The sequence below is a fragment of the Crotalus tigris genome, unplaced genomic scaffold (genome assembly GCF_016545835.1).
Source record: "Crotalus tigris isolate CLP2741 ecotype Arizona unplaced genomic scaffold, ASM1654583v1 scf7180000024383.4638030, whole genome shotgun sequence".
Classification (NCBI taxonomy): domain Eukaryota; kingdom Metazoa; phylum Chordata; class Lepidosauria; order Squamata; family Viperidae; genus Crotalus; species Crotalus tigris.
Genome location: NW_024100553.1, coordinates 3,086,308 through 3,103,534, shown reverse-complemented (window position 1 = coordinate 3,103,534; position 17,227 = coordinate 3,086,308). Strand labels below are relative to the sequence as shown.

The 17,227-nt window shown below is 38.8% G+C and overlaps 1 protein-coding gene across 7 annotated transcripts in view; it reads left to right on the top strand.

Annotated features, from left to right (window-relative positions):
- The window catches only part of FRMD4B (FERM domain containing 4B), a 256,120-nt gene that overhangs the window by 217,901 nt on the left and 20,992 nt on the right, over nt 1-17,227 (top strand). For all 7 annotated transcript variants that reach the window (XM_039328770.1, XM_039328769.1, XM_039328768.1 and 4 more), the window contains 5 exons: nt 8,884-8,960; nt 10,663-10,801; nt 12,130-12,271; nt 15,088-15,221; nt 15,317-15,436. In XM_039328770.1, the coding sequence (XP_039184704.1) occupies nt 8,884-8,960; nt 10,663-10,801; nt 12,130-12,271; nt 15,088-15,221; nt 15,317-15,436 (612 nt within the window). The remainder of the gene's footprint in view (nt 1-8,883; nt 8,961-10,662; nt 10,802-12,129; nt 12,272-15,087; nt 15,222-15,316; nt 15,437-17,227) is intronic.

Genomic DNA, 17,227 nt, shown 5'->3' with positions numbered 1-17,227 from the left:
TTGAGAATAATAGAGGCTCATGAGCCAGGATGGCTATATTTCTTGCAATAGAGACAGAACTGTAGTAATTTTACTATATAGTGCCTTGAATGATTGTTAATGAAAGAGAAGGACAGGCAGAACCTTGGGATGGAGTCAAAAGAGGAATCAGCCTACAGACTCTATGTACCCACAAACAAATTAAGTCCAACCTCTCTTGAATCCTGTTAACCCTTATCTAAGACTAAAATACTGCTAACAGTTAGTTGAAAAGATTCCTATGCATAGGTATGAGCAATAAATCAATTTAATAGGAACTTCAGGTGTGGTCCTGGTCTTTCGTGCCTGACAGTTAACGAAATAATAAGTTGGTCCAACATGCCTCCTCCCCCCCCCTCTCTCTTTTACAAGGAATGATAAATAGCTTGACTAAAGCCATTGCTTATGTACACAACAAATGTATGTTCAGCTGCATACACATTTTGTTGTAGCTTTAAGATAAAGTATCTCTGCCACTTTGTGGTTTTTGAGTATCATTCTTCATGATCCTGCACAGTAATGGCAATCTGGGGTTGTCTATTAAGTATGACCATGAACTTGCTGGGTAGTAAATAATACTATTCCAGTTTCTTGCTGATGCCAGTGTCTAAATTAATCATCCATGTTTAGGGAGGGACGGGTGGGCTGGTTGAAAAAGAGAGGCCAAGAAACCCTCTGACGAATCCTAGCTAGAAAGGAACAGTGCCTCATAACTGCAAACCATTTTAATGGAAGAACCCTAGTCCCATTAACTTAGGGTGAGTTAATTATGGAAGCAAAATTATTTTGTTAATACTCCTTGTGATTGCTATTAAAACGCTGCTAATTATAGTAAGTGGCTTTCCCTAATACGGTTACAGTTAAAAAGATCCAGAAGTATTCTGCATTTATTAAAAATAAGTAGTTACTCAGTAAGCTGGTTTGCTAAGCGTCTGTTTTCTAGAATGGAGCCTGAAAGATTACTTAATAGAGAGATACAGTCTAGGGCTTTAATCCCAATTTCGACATGTCATAAAAAAAGCAGAAGAAGCTGGGTTATCAAGAAGTGGGCCAGATACCAGCATTATGCCGGACGATTGGGATTTCAAAAAAAAAAAAAAAATGCTATCCATCTATCCCCTCTGAATACTTTTTGTGTGCCTTTTTCATCTGCTCTGCTTCTCTCTCCCCTCCCATAGGACCACCATTGCCAGGTGGTGGAATTAATTGGTGGTAAATCTTTGCTATCATCATCTGAATATTTACATCCCAAATATGGTAGCCCTTCTCCTTTGACATACCCTCAGATGTGACTTGGAGATAGTAAGAGTACACACAGGCATGAGTACTGACGTAACTGACATTTATGAGGGTGAAAAGAATAATCTCGTGGGGAAGGAAGTGGGCATGACACTGACACCAACTTATTCTTCATACTCTACCAGTGCAAAGTTTAGAAGTTTCTTACCAGAACAGCTGATGCTGCAATGATTGGCTTATTAAAAAAAAAATCAGATGGTGATGAATAAGAGCTGGGGGGGGGGGGAGAAGAGGAAGTTGTGTATGTATAAGAGGGATGGTTTTTTCATGTCTACATATGGATTGTTAATCCATAGTACCTAAATTATTTTATTGCTGCTCATTCAACATTTTGATGGGCACCAAATTAATGTAGAGGTTATAGAAGTTAGGATTCTCATTTAAAGGGAACATGTTCACCCATTTTATCTGAAAACTTTTAGGGTACTTTTTTTCTTTTTTTCCATGCCTGAAGAAAAGCAAAACTTATGTAATGCTGCTGTAATGGGTATGTAGATTTTCATTGTGTTTAAAATAATCTTAAAATAGTTTTTGTTTAAATCAATAGTGCACCTTTTCCAGATAATACGCAACAGCAAAAAGAAATTAGATAAATTTTAAAAACTCAAAAGGTTTAATAATGTCAATATTAGGGAAGTTCCAAGATGGCACCAGTATTGATAATTCAGATCAGATATAAAATGATGGCTTTTATGGGACAAAGTTACCAAATTTCCAAAGATAAGGCTGCCCTCTTCTTTTAAATAATTAAAAATATTGTTTTAAACCAACATTTTGAGTCCTTTGGAATAATTAATAGTTGGATATTTAGTTTCATGTTTGTTTCAAATTCTGCCTGTTAAGACCAGTAATAGTATTCAGTGTTCAGTGTTTCAAAAGAAGGCAGGACAAGAAGCAACGGGTGGAAACTAACCAAAGAGAGAAGCAACCTAGAACTAAGGAGAAACTTCCTGACAGTTAGAACAATTAACCAGTGGAACAACCTATCTCCAGAAGCAGTAAATGCTCCAACACTGGAAGTTTTTAAGAAGAGACTGGACAGCCATTTGTCTGGAATGGTATAGGGTTTCCTGCCTGAGCAGGGGGTTGGACTAGATGACCTTGAAGGTCCCTTCCATCATCATCATCATCATCATTATTATTATTATTATTATTATTAGATAAATGAGATCCCATTTTGAAAACAGTTTGTGTAAACTTTATCTGGAAGAGAAATGTAATACACCAGGGAAAAATAGAAGATTTAACCTAATACTATTTCTGTTTTCTGCTAGTGGCAGTTCTTGTAGTGGAATCTTCAAAAACATCAAGAAAGGTTGAACTAATTTCGTCTTGCTCCCTCACTCCATACCGCTATATATCTAGACTCAATCCTGCAAGAGAGTATTTCTAGAGTAGTGAAATAGTGTATGTTGGAATAGTGATATCTTACTAGTAAGCACAGTCATTCTGGGGAAAAAACCTAATTAACAGTTCTAAATACATGTTTCATGGAGAAAATCCCATTTGGGGCTAATAACAACAGGTGCAGTAATATTACTCTAGATCAGTCTCTTTGCATTCAACATGCATATAGTATTCATAGCTATATACCCGAAGCGTTGGGGTTTTTTTGGACATGAGGTTGGACAAAAAGAGCTATTATGCAACATTGGAATAAGAAATCTTTCAGGAATGATTTTTGCTATATATTTTACTATGTATCTTTGTCTGTAAATATTTCAGTGATGAGAGTGTTTTTGTATTGAGAAAGAGGCAAGAAAGAGCAATATGATTTCAGTGTTTAGAACTGTTCCACGGGGTCCCCTTTTCCCTTTTTTATTATGAATAAAGTCTGAAGCTATATTATTTAATTAACACCATTGTATGGATATGATTCAGGATAGGATTCCAAGGTGCTTGAGGGCAAAGCCACCTGCTGTGTTCACTGCATCAATAAAGTTCTCGGATAAATCAGTGCTTTGAATTTTTAATACAGATAGTCATCAACTTACAACCATAATTGACACTCCAATTTCTGTTGCTAAATAGGACAGTTGTTGAGTGAGTTTTACCCCATTTTATGACCTTTTCTTACCACAGTTGTTAAGTGAATTACTGCAGTTGTTTAGTTAGTAACATGGTTATTAAGTGAATCTGGCTTCTCCATTGATTTTGCTTGTGAAAAGGTGATCACGTGACACCAGAACACTGGAACTGTCATAAATACATGCCAGTTGCAAAGCATCTGAATTTTGATCATGTGACCAAGGCATGCTGCAACGGTCATAAGTATGAGAAATGGTCACAAGTCACTTTTTTCAGTGCTGTTGTAACTTTGAACGGTCACTAACTGAATGGTTGTAAGTCGAGGTCTACCAGTTTGGTATATGGGATCTGCGTAAGCAAGTCATGCAACTATTTCCCTCAGGAAAACATAAGGAACTGTAACATCCACTTATGTGTGGGGCTCACGAAGGGCTTTGCAGGCTTCTAGTGAACAGACACTGTTCATTTTAGTAAACTCTTGTTGCCCTGCTGGCCTCCTCACAAACTTCAGATCTGTAGAAAGATCACACGCATGTCTTGCTGGCTCATAAATTATTCCTAAGGAAGTGATGAAAAGGGAGAGTGCGCTAGGAGTCATTATTAGTCAGAAAGATAAGACGACAAAGGAAAGAGAGGCTACACTTTCAAGGAGTCCTGTTTCATGCACTCCTTGCTCTCCGTGTTCATCTGAGCCAAAGGGAAGGGCCCCGGGAATGTCAGAAACTTTTCTTGTCAAACCTGTTGCCTTTGGAGAGGGTGAGTAAGACTAAGGGGAATGTAGAGGGATGGTCTTTCTCCTCACCATGCGAAATGGGAAGTCGTGACACCAGTCCTTCTCGCCTGGGCTGCATTAAAAACATTTTCACTCTCTCCGCTCTTGGGTTTCTGGCATACCCCTCCTTCTGGGAGACACCAAGCAGGTTTGCTTGCTTTTCTCCCTTGTGCTCTCTGTGGAGGAGGAGGAGGAGAAAAGGAGGGTGGAATAAGGAGATAGACCCAGCAATAAAAACTGATGATGTCAGCAATGTGTCAGCAGAGAGAGTCAGTCGGTGAAACTAGAGTTACACCTAAGTGTCTGAGGCTTTGAGGCAAAAAGTTACCGTGCTCCTGGGAGAAAGGCTTGGAGGAGGGAAGGAGGATTACCTTAAGCATGCATTTTCAAAATAAAAATCTCCTATTGCACTTTTTGGAACGTATAGAATAACGATTCTTTCAGCCTCTGCAAAGATCCAGGTAAGCACAAGGAAATTTCAGTCTTGGATTGTTTTTATTTTCCGCTGCAAGTCTAAAGTATTGTGTGCAACGTTAAAGTGTACAGATTTTCTGTTATGCAAATTGGGGAGAAAGGAGGTGAAAAGAGTTGGTGAGCCCAAAGGGACATAGTTTGTGTGAAATCAGCCAATTTGTGGCTATATAATATGCTTTAAGATCAGGACTAAATTTTCTTATTTACATGTTTGTTGGATAGAGAAAGTTATAATTTCTGCTTTGCGGTCATTTTTCAATGAAATAAGATGTCTCAAAACTCCTGCAAGTTATTTATCCTAGTTTGAGGATGTTAATATTCTTGTTATGGAATAAAAAATGGACGGTTGAAACATTCCAGCAAACTAAAGCCGAGTGTTTTGTCAAGCAAAATCCAATGTTATTCACAGCTTTTTTAAACAGAACATCTAATAAAACAATTGCCAAGTACAGCTTGGAGCTGGAAATATTTTTGAAGATGAAAGGCTGGTAAAAATAATGTTGCTTGGCTCATCCATGAACACAGACAAAGGATCAGTTGTTATTTCTGACAAAAGTGTATTTAGCACAGAAGTTTAATCTTTCGTGTTTATGAAATGTATGATTGCTTTATACTGCTGACTATAGTTTACTTTTGGCAGTTTTGTTGATATATGATAGTTCAAAATATTCTGGTGTTAAATACGATAAAGGCTGAAATATCTTGATGAGATTTTTTGACTATGTATCCATTAAGTTCATTATCTACTGAAATGAATAATTTGAACATTTACTCAGAAGCCATTTCAATTCTGATCAAAGGGCTTCCTCGCAAGATACAAACAGTGTTGTACTTTGAGTGTAGCATTCCTTTGCATATATACATTGAGAGTAAGTGAGATTGAACGCTATGAAAGTTGCACTCAGATTTAATAATGAAAAGGCACAGACTGTAACCTAACATCCCCCAGCACTGTTTTTCAGGAGCACAGTGGATAGGAAATTAATTTCCCTATATCTAAGCACAAGATTTAGCTGTTGAGAGACTGACTTAAACATAATCATTTTTAAAAGCGTCGGAGATTTTGTGAAACCTGGAACTGTGCAGTTCCAGATAAATTGTCCTTACTTTGATTTACCTTGGGCTGAAGTTTAAAAAGTTCACTTGCCAAACCAGCTGTTTAAGTATCTTTTCATCTCTTACATCAACAATAGCAATAAAAGGTTTTGGAACTAAAGTGCACTTCATTATCTTTCATACACTTCAGAGATGTGTGTGAAAACTTGTTAGCTTTGTTGTGCACAGGTGCTTATTAAGGAGAACTTTAGGAAGCAGAGTTCTTTACTGTTGCACTTTCCAAGAAATACAGTAAGGGGACAGCTGTAGATTGATTGTATATTAAGAGTTCTGAAGTGGTGACGTGTACAGTAAAAGGTACTTTTCTAGGAAGAGTTAAAAAAAAAAAAAAAAAAAACCCGGAAGGAAGATATCTCAATGGTAGAATATAAACTTTGGTTGTAAATTGCTCCAGGCAAGATCTCTGGGATCGATCCTGGATATTTACTGTCACAAAGTCTAGATTAGGGAGGATGCTAAACTTCCAGTCCCACAAGCCGTGGTCAGCATGGCCAGGGATGAGAATGTTGGGAGCTGTAGTTCAGCAAGGGTTGTAGATTCAACACCATTGTCCTTGACTTACAACCGCAACTGAGCTCAAAATTTCAATTTTGGAACTGAACAGTTGCTTAAGTGAGTCTTGCCCAATTTTACCACCTTTCTTGCCATAGTTATCAAGTGAATCACTGCAGTTGTTAAGTGAGAAACACGGTTGTTAAGTGAATCTGGCTTCTCGTTGACTTTGCTTGTCAGGTGGTCGCGAAAGGGGAAGCACATAACAGGACAGGACATTACAACTGTCATAAATATGTGGAAATTTTGGTTACGTGACCATGGGGATGTTGCAGAGGTCGTACGTATGAATAATGGTCCTAAGTCCCTTTTTTTCCAGCACTGTTGTAACTTTGAATGGTCACGAAATGAACTGTTGTAAGTTGAGGGCTGCCTGTAATGTTGATGCAGATGATCTCACTCAGTTTAAGATAGCCACCTAGGTTTTCTTAATGCTTCACTAGTTTTATGGATAAGCATGTGCATCCTTTTCACTTCATTTCACCTCTTCTGTGCTAATTTAAATTCCTTCTATACTCTTGCATCATCCCTTCTGAACTCCATCCTTTCCTTGTTGCATAGTTCTTACTTCCTGTTCCCAGCTGCTTTCAACACTTTGGGGTTACCCTTGAGGCATCCTTGCTGCTGCCAGTACCAAGTGCCAACCACAGTGAAAGGGCAGCATTGTTAGCTTGTAGTCAGAATAAGATGGATAATGTCAACCTCATCCATTTTTCTTGCCTCTTTCTCTGAAATGTTCGTATAGAAAAGCAGGATGGATATGTTTTCTTCGTAATTGCATTCACAATGACTCACTATATACTGGGACTCTCCACCTCCAAACAAAATATATTCCATTCTAGGGTATAGCAGTGTCAACTTATGGCATGAGTTTAAAAGAGCATGGGTAACAATTCAGGAAGAAAAGAATGATCTAGCGCAGGGATAGGCAACCTTGGCTCTTTTATGACTCAGGAATTCTGGGAGTTTGAAGTCCATGAGTCATAAAAGAGCCAAGGTTGCCTACCCCTGACTAGCGTTTGCTCATAATAACGTGTATCCCAGGGTTTCTGAATCAACTGGAAGTTTATGTGGAGAATATATCCCTTTAAAAACCTGCATAAGGAACTCTTGAAGTATGCATTCCACAGGCTGCTCTATGTCTTCTCAGATTCTAGATCAGTGTTTGTCATCTTTACCAGCTTGAAGATGTGTGGAATGGGAACTACTAGGAGTCAAAAGTCTACACATCTTCAAGTCCCTTAGGTTGAGAAACACTTATCTGGCTGGGGGGGAAGGGCTAGTTGGGGAATTTCAAGAGTTGAAGTCCATTCTCATTCTCTCTCTCTCTCTCTCTCTCTCTCTCTCTCTCATGAGTGATATTAAACTATTATTGGAAAAGCGATTCTTTTGTTATTTATTAACATAGGAGATGTATAATGATCTTCCTTTGCCCTCCATTCCCATTGTCACACTTTCATCTTTTATTTTAGCAAACTTGTTTAGAGTTTTCATTCCATTCAGCATCATCTCAGACAGAGAAATAATACTTGTCACACAGGTTAAAGAAGGCAGCTTGTTGCCACTTAAGACAAAGAAAGCTATGAGGGTTCATGGAAAGAGAATTGTTATTAGATGTCTATGGGAGACATGGTTTGCAGGAGCAGCTGACGTTCTTTTCATGATTGTTGAGATGCCCTCCCTCTCTCCTTCTCCACAGATCTTCCCTTTTTATATAAGGGAACATGTCAAGAGTTGGAGCTGAATCAGTGTTTACCTGGGAAGCCATAACAAACATTAAAAAGAAAGTAAAGGGCAATGCTGTAATTTGTCTACTCCAAATTGAACACTATTCAGTTTAGTGGGTGTTATATCCAGTTAAGCATTTATAACAAATGCAGACTGCCTTCCACCTAACGGCCAAATAGTTCACTGCATAATATCTGTCCTAAAGAGTTCTTCTAGGATCTGACAACTTTTCCCTCTATTCAGGGCTCTGTTTTCCTGCAACTTGTTGGATAATCCCAGTCCTAGAAAACACTATGATGTGTGTGTGTGTGTGTGTGTGTTGTGTGTGTGTGTGTGTGTGTGTGTAAACAGATGATTGGTCCATGTCCTCCAGAAGCAGTCCACAAGCCTGGAAATGCTTTGAAATTATTAAAACTGCAGCTTTAGGCAACCTATTCAGACCCTATTAGTTACATGTATTTTATATGGAATTTTGTATATTCATACTCTATACAGAGAAGTTATGTCCAGGTTCAGTTTAGTTATCCTGCCTGATGATATGCTATTATAAGATAAAAATTATATCAAGTCACCATTGGTGATGGTCCCAATTTGATCATTTCAAACATCACAGCAAGAAGAACATCGCATGTTTCATTATGTAGGTTAATTTTATTTGCAAATGCAAAATGCCCTATAATATCCTTGTGATTGTGGCACAATATAAAGATAGAAATATAGAAAGTATATTGCTGCAGGCATTTTAATTTTACAAATACTTTAAAGAAACTCTAACCTGTAGCTTGGAATACTGTTAGGTTACAGTTCTGTGGAATGATTAGCGGTGTAGCATTGTGAGAAAATAAATTATGAGTTCTGAGATATTTATATTTTCTTTTTTAAAAAAATTCTTCTAGTTATTTCAATGGAAGCAGCTGGAGAATCTCTATTTTCGTGAAAAGAAGTTTGCTGTAGAAGTTCACGATCCTCACAGGTAAGAAACCAGGAACTTATTTTAACTATCCAATTGGATGAGTTGCTAATTCTATAGAGTCTAGGCTTATGCCATATTCACAAATGATGCTAAGCTGTAATGTGGTTCATTCTTAGCTCATCCATCGGGGGGGGGGAATGTTTTACAATAGTATGGTTCTCCCCATTGTGCTGACCTGAAAGGAATGAATTCAACATCATTGCTTCCCGGATATATCTGCGTTACGTGAAATAGCTCCATGTAGCATTTATGTCTAATATAACAGAGGATTGGTATTGTAGCCCGTTTTTCCATTAGTATTCCAATCAGTTCCTGAAGAAGAGCCATGAATATATTTATAACAAAAAAAGTTGGTGCAAACTAAAAATAAAACTTGGGAGAATGTTACAGATTAAGTCTTTTGAAAAAATGTGGTACAAATTATCCACATAAATTCTAATGCCTTATAGAATGTTTAGGACTGCAGCATTCAGCTTCTAGAATTCCTACAGCATTCATTCTGCCTGGAGATTTTGGGGAGTTTGTAATCCTGATGCATCACTTTGCAGAAGGCTAAAATAAGCAAATACATAATTCTTAGTGGGCAGAAGCAGATCAAGCAGATCAAATATCCTGGAAACATTTAAAATGAATCCCAAACCACCCTTTAAAGTGAACTACATATTTTGGTGTTTTGTTTTTAAAGCATCTCTTCCAACTCACACAAATTTTAAACCTTTTGAAAGCCCAAGTTTGCTTCATATATTCAGAAGCCACAGAATAAACTGTAAGAAACTAGTTCTGTTGATATAAGAATAAGCTGGAACAGGGGCCCCTAAACTTTTGGGCACCAGGACTGGTTCTGTGGAGAGAGGTTTTTCCACGGACCAGAGGGGGCATGGTTTTGTGTGCTGCCTGCATTCCGTGGATGGGGTTTCACTTGTTTGTTCGGCCCGGTTTCTGGCATGCCACAGTCCCGTGCCAATCTATGACCCGGGAGTTGGAAACCCCTGAGCTAGAATACAACATAATCACTACACACTTCATCCAGTCATCCAAAAGAGGACAGGTTTATATTTGATCTATACTCTGTGCACTAAACTAGACCGGGGGGGGGGGGGGGGGAGCAGAAAAGCACTCACAAGAACAGCCCCATTGTGATCAGCAGCTTTGTTCCTCATGTCAATATTAGTTCAAAACTGATTTTTACAATTGTGAAGGAAATGGCTTTAGCTCAGTTTTCTAGTGAAAAGAAAGTCTGTGTATAAAGAAACCTCGTTTCTAGCCATGTGGGAAAGGTGGGAGGTTGGGGATGGTCGTGAGTAAATTCCACTATGTCTGAAATTCCAACCTCTCTGAGAAAAGTTTTCCTCTCTCTGATAGTACTTCCCCCCTCTTCTTGGGAATGAATGTTCAGTCTTTCTAGCAGTTGCTGCTGCCTCTTATATAATCTAAGTGGTACAGCCAGGCACGGGTTTGCTATCTTAGTGAGAACTAAGCTAGGTACAACATAAACATTTAAAAATTGAAGTGTTAACTATTTGGGCGTCTGTTGGTTGGTTAATTGCTGCTTTGCTTATTTAACTTCTAGAGGACAGATTGCAAAGATTAATCTAAGGGGTTGACTTCAAATGAAGAATATCTATTTCTCTCTCTCTCTCTCTCTCTCTCTCTCTCTCTCTCTCAAAAAGCAATGTTCATTTAAACTTATAAAAATGCTTAGAATTTCAGTATCAAGACGGACCTTTGGACAGAGTGGCCTTGTAGTGCAAACCTGGTATGCAAATACTTCTCTAATCAAATCCATCTGGATGATGGCAATCAGTCAACATCAGTTTTACTTGGACAGGAAACAAAGCAAAGTAAGTGGTCCTCAGTGATATTTAATGTAATTATAGAATTGTCCCATGGACCAGAAACCTTTTAGGGTGATTATATAGAGATAGTCCTTGGGTTATAACAGCAATTGGGATTGGAATTTCCATTGCTAAGCAATGCATTCGTAAAGAGCGATGTCACATTAACATATTCCTTAGTGTTAGCAATCCTGGCTGTCCCTGTTGCTGAGAGAAGATCAGGGGTTGTAAAGCAAGAAACTGACACAATTACAACTTATGACTTCTTGCCAGCTTCCAACAAGTATTTTCAGTTGGAAAGCCAGCACAAAGTTGCAAGTCCCAGGTGTCTTTCAAGCAGGCCAGTGGACAGGCGAGTACTACGGAGCGTGGAGAGAAGGATGTATTCCAGTGAGGTGTGACTGGAGTGAGCAGGCACTATAGAGTGTGGGCGGCCGCGCAAGCTATGGAGCATGAGATTGCATAGTGGGCTCCTACTCCTACTCCATAGTGGGCTCCTAAGGAGAAGGAATGGCAGGAACAATTTGCAACCTTCCCTGCCAGCTTCCCCATTGACTTTGCTTGTGGGAAGCTGGCAGGGGAAAATCGCAAATGTCGCTCATGTGACCATGGGACCCTGCAAGTGTTGTTTGTTTTTTTGTTGTATCCCACCTTTATTATTTTTACAAAGGCACACATAAGTGTGAGTGAGCTGGTTGCCAAGCTCTTAAATTGTAATCTTGTGACCATGGGGATGCTGCAATTGCCAGAACATTGATTATTGGTCATAAATGCCACTTGCTTAGTACTATCACAACTTTAAATGGTCACAAAAATGAGTGGTCACTAACTGAGGTCTCCCTATATTATCCTTGCAAATTAGCACATGGCATTTTGTAGCCTACCTTGTAAAAATATCCAATTTAGTGATTCTGAACAACAAGCAGAATTGACTCTTTTATCATTTGTAAATACTTCTATATTCATTGGGAATATGGAAGCCTGGGTTGAAAGGCTACAGTTAATAAAGTCAATTTTTTTAGTATTATATTTGAGCAGCAGTGCAATTATTTTGTGCTGCTTCCAGCCACAGCTAGAGAAATGTTCCAAAAAACACATACAATGTTTGATTGATGAATTTCATTTTTCCTTTCTTTTTTCCTATATTCATTTTGAACATTTCTAATGGCTAATTAATCACTGATATCCAGAAAACAAGTTAAGTCTCAAAACAATATATATTTAGCTTTGGGGACCGTATGAAATGTGTTTTGTACCTTTTATTTTTACTACAGTTAACTTGGTGACACATGGTAGTTCATTGTTTTGGTTTGTTTGCTTCAAAATTCTTTCAGGCAAAAATTCCCTCAGCCAGAAGCTTGGATGATATTGCAATGGACCTGACAGATACGGGAGTGCCAAAAGTTTCAAAGCTAACAGCTTTGGAAGCAAAGAATCAACTTATTATGGCCAGCAATGGTAGCTTAATCTCTTCAGGTAGGAAGTCTTGCCCGTTTGAAACGTTTGCATCTCTGAGGCTTGTTTGTACCATAGAGTGTGCTGGTGATTCCACTCTAAATCAGAGGTGGGGAACTACAATGTGGCCCTTTTATGACTTGCAGACTTCAACTCCCAGAATTCCTCTGCTGGCTCAGGAATTCTGGGAGTTGAAGTCCAACATGTTCCCCACTCCTGCTCTAAATGGTAAAAACCTAAAAGAAAACCTACTAATACAAGACCTCAGATAAACGTATTATTGAACATGACAAATCCAACAAAAACCCTTGCTAGTCCTTGGCTAATCCTTTAAGCAGAGGTTCGGGGGGGGGGGAAATCTCCCAACCAGTTTTGGGTATCATAATGGGTTTTTATAAAAGGAAGTGATAGTAAAATGAAAACAAAACCTTTCCCGCAACTTACCGTACATCCTGCTTGTTAATGGTGGTGGTGGTACTTCAGATTTCAAAAATATCAGGGAGAGACTTTCAGGGAAAATTATCTTCATTGTCCTCCAGCACAGAAAAGTAGATAATTATCCAACACATACACGATTTGAGCCCAATTGAGCCCAAATTTTCTGTTGCTAAGGAAGTCAGTTGTTAGATGGGTTTTGCCCCATTTTACAACCTTTTTGCCATAGTTGTTAAGTGAATCATGCAGTCATTAAGTGAATCCGGCTTCTCCCATTGACTTTGCTTGTCGGAAGTCAGCTTAGGAAGGTTGCAAATGCTGATCACCTGACAGTGCAACTGTCATAAATATATGCCCAAGTTTTGATCACCTGACAATGCTGCTACAGTTGTAACTAACTTTTTTCAGTGCCACTATAACTTTGAACAGCCACTAAATGAATTCTTGTAAGTTGAGGATTATCTGTAATAGGAAAAAAAAATCAACTAATCAAAGCTTGGCCATCTAAGAAACATGAATTGAAATATATTCTTGGAAATAAACTTTTTTCTTATTTTTTCTGTCCTCTTCAAAGCTGGGTCTTCCCCCCCCCCCCCAGGCCTTAGGCTAATGTGGATGACAGGCTTCTTATGTGGGATTTTGCTAGATATTTAGGGGGGAGGTGTTTCTCCATATATTTGTTCTTCTGTAGTGGTTGGATGGAGAGACAGAGATAAAGTACATAGATCTGGAGAGGAACTCCTGAGCAAATGGAACTGCTGAGAAACAAAATCAAACTTTGAGGTTATTTATCTCTCCTGCTTATTCTGCATTTTTTGGTTTTGAAGCAGCAGGAGACGTTTTATGTAAATGTGATAGTTTCAGAAAAGAGTAAAGGACCAATTATATTGGGAATAGCTAGTTCTAGCCACCCCATTCTTGGCTACTCATGCAAGAAGTTGCTGGTTGCAAGGAAGAAACATAATTTTACAGTCTGTTTGATCTGGTTTACATTCAGCCCTACTGTTGCTAGGCAGGTTTATTCAGGACAACTTTCAGGGTGGCATTAGGACATTCACATGTCATATCTTTTATCTGTTCCACCCAGATGGCCTTGGACTCTCTGGAACCAGAAGTCTCCTGTGGTCTTGTTCTGTATATAGTTGCAGTAGCCAATTTACCTGTCCCACATTCTGGAATTTGTGTTTCAGTGTAATGAACTGAAAATCTAGTCTTCCAGGACTGTACTATAAAGGTCCCCAACCTTATATTGTATTTCAATATATTGAATTCATTGAAACTGTATTTCCCAGAATTCTTAACCATTATGGCCAGAGGCACTTATCAACATCTTATAACCCAACTTTCCTCTAGATTGCTCAAGATAATGTACTTTAAGCTTACCCCTTATATTAGCCTCATAGCTTTTGGTAAATTGAGAGAAAACTGTTGATTTACTCTCCCTCTAAATTCCATGGCCAAGTGAGAATTTGAATTAGCTTGTCCACGATCACCACCTTAGCACCTTAATCATACTTCCAATGAGCCTTTTCAGATTCTGTACATTTGTAAGAAGGACAACTTTAATCTTCCGTATGAATAAACCCATTCCAAACTTTGTTTAATCTATTGAGGAACCTACAACCATCTAGTTTTTCTGGATCTGCTCAGTATATATAGAAAACATGTTTGAAAAGAAAGTCTTAAATTATAAAGTACTGCAGCTAGAAATTATGCAGTGATTTAACGTTTACTTCTTACAACATTCTTGAATTTACCTCATAATCTAATTAGTTTAAACAATTTGCATACATTTAAAGCAGCGGTTCTCAACCTATGGGTCGCGACCCCATTTGGGGTCGATCGACCATTTTACGGGGGTTGCCAAACAATGCGATCCGCCATTTTCCCCCCTCAGGGGGCGGCGCCGCACATGCGCACTGTGCATGCACGCCGTGCATGGGGGTGGCCCCGCGCATGCGCAGCACGTTCGTGTGACGGGGGTCGCCGTCACACAAACGTTGAGAAACGCTGATTTAAAGAGAGCATATGCATGTTTGTCTAAGCTGAAAGTAGTGGATGTATATTGAATTCCATTGGAGTGCTGCTGAAAAATCATGGTTAGTTTACGGAAAGATATGAAGACACATACTTTTGAAAGCTAAGCTAACAAATTTACAAATTGAGTTGCAATACAAGTTGTGGTGTTCTAAGCATTTATATTCTCCCAAACACTGTTTTCCCACCAGTATGCAAATAGTTAGTTAGCATTTTATAGCTGCTGAGCATGTCTACTCACAGGGATTCATTTGTACTTTTCCTCCCCTTAATTTTTGTTTTGTTTCGTTCATTTTTCTTACATCCACAAATATTGGATTTTGCCTCAAGCCCTTTGAGTCTACATGTCTATATTTTTTTTATAGGATCTCAAGATTCAGAAGTCAGCGAAGAGCAGAAGAAAGAGAAAATCTTAGAACTGAGAAAGAAAGAAAAGTTTTTGCAGGAAAAACTCTTGCAGAAAGTTGAAGAGTTGAAGAAGATCTGTTTGCGGGAAGCGGTGAGATTTCTTGTTTTTGTCCAGTCAAGCGTAGTTTGGGAGTATTCATTCTTTCTTTCTCAGGTTGCTAAGAGTGCTGTTCTCATATTCTGTAGGAGATCACTGGAAAAATGCCAAAGGAATATCCTCTGAACACTGGAGAGAAGCCTCCTCAAGTCAGAAGGCGTGTAGGTACAGCATTCAGATTGGATGACAATATGCTACCCAGTGAGGAGGTAGGCATATCTTTATTTGTTTATTTATTTATGATTTTATAATATTTATACAGCTGCCCATCTTAAGAACACAAATCTGAGTGACTCACTACAACAGTAAAAATCAAAATGTAAAACAAAAATCTGGTGCTCCAGCCATCTTGGATGAATACTTCACCCTAACCCAGCTCCTGAGTAAAGACTTGACTTTGGAGCTGGGGTAGGCAACCTCGGCTCTTTTATGACTCATGGACTTCAACTCCCAGAATTTCTGGGAGTTGAAGTCCATGAGTCATAAAAGAGCCAAGGTTGCCTCATTATCAAAATCAGGTCACCCCAAAATTTTCAAGTGGGATCTCTTTTAAATACCTTGCTTGTTAAAACTCACTTTTTTGTGTGTTGGATAAGGGCCTTGAATCCCCCATGTAAGTTCTCCCAGAAATAAAGATTAATTATCAGTGGGTGGGTTTCAGTCTTTGAACAATTATTTCAAGAGCTGGTCTTAATCAGAATTTTAACTCTATTAATTTGAGTTGCCTGAAATTTGGATTGTTGGGATTTGGTGAAACATAGAATGCAGAGAAGTGCCTTTTAACAAATTTTCGGAATTGCACATTATTGGAAAAGATGCCTTCCCTTTTACCTCTTTGAAGAGCATGTTACTCCATAACGTGGGCATAAATTATGTGTGGGAGGTGAACTATTTCACCTTCTGACTGAGAGCTGTACATGTTTTAGGAGGTTTCATCATTTCCTTTTGGATTTATGTAGGCCTGTCTGTTGGAAGCCAGTCTTTTCTGGTATCAGTTGAAAGCTAACGTAGGAAGCAAAATATAGCGAGATCCTCTGCAACAATTCTTGTAACCTGTCATTTGGAGTTTAATTTTTCAGAGTCTTAACTTCAAATCTATGTTGCAATTACTTACAAAATGGGACGTGCAACTCTGTTTTGGGAAGCACTTTTTGGTAAAATAGACATCTTTGTTTACATTTTGTGTCATAGAACTGTTCCGGTCGTCCTTGACTTACAACCTTCTGTTTGACCATTCAAAGTTACAATGGCATTGAAAAAAAGTGACTTATGACCGTTTTTCACACATCCTTTGCAGCATCCTGGGGGAAGGGGTCATGTGATCAAAATTCAGCAGTTTGGCAACTGGCATGTATCAATGACAACTGCAGAGTCCCAGAGGTCATGTGATCACCTTTTGCGACCCTCTGACAAGCGAAGTCAATTGAGAAGCCCAGATTCACCTCACAACCGTGTTAATAACTTAACAACTGCAGTGATTCACTTACCAACTGTGACAAGAAAGGTGGCAAAGGGCAAAATTCACTTAACTGTCTTGCTTAGCAATGGAAATTTTGGGCTCAGTTGCGGTCATAAGTTGAGGACTACCTTGTATTTCAAAATTTAGAGATGAGCCAATATGGAAGGATAGACATGTTATGATCTTCTATTTTCTGGACTCTCAAGCTGATATCTGGAAGCCAACATAATGCAGGTTGCTCCCTTCCCATTTTTTTTAAGGTTCTTTTCATGTATGTCTGTATAAACAAATAAACAAGGAATAGCTATGCTGTAAAACAGAGCACTGGTTTCAAGCATAACACCAGCAAGATTGCATTAAACTGTCAGTGGAACAGGAAGAAAACTGGGTTCAACACCCAGGCTGGGCAAAGTAAGGGTGGAGGTGGAGCAGGTTGTGTGGTGTTTTGTTTTGTTTTGTTTTTGTCACTTGAAAAGCAGGCTTCCAAGGAAGGAAGTATGAGTTTCGCCCCACCAAATGAGCTTGTTTTGTTCACATACTT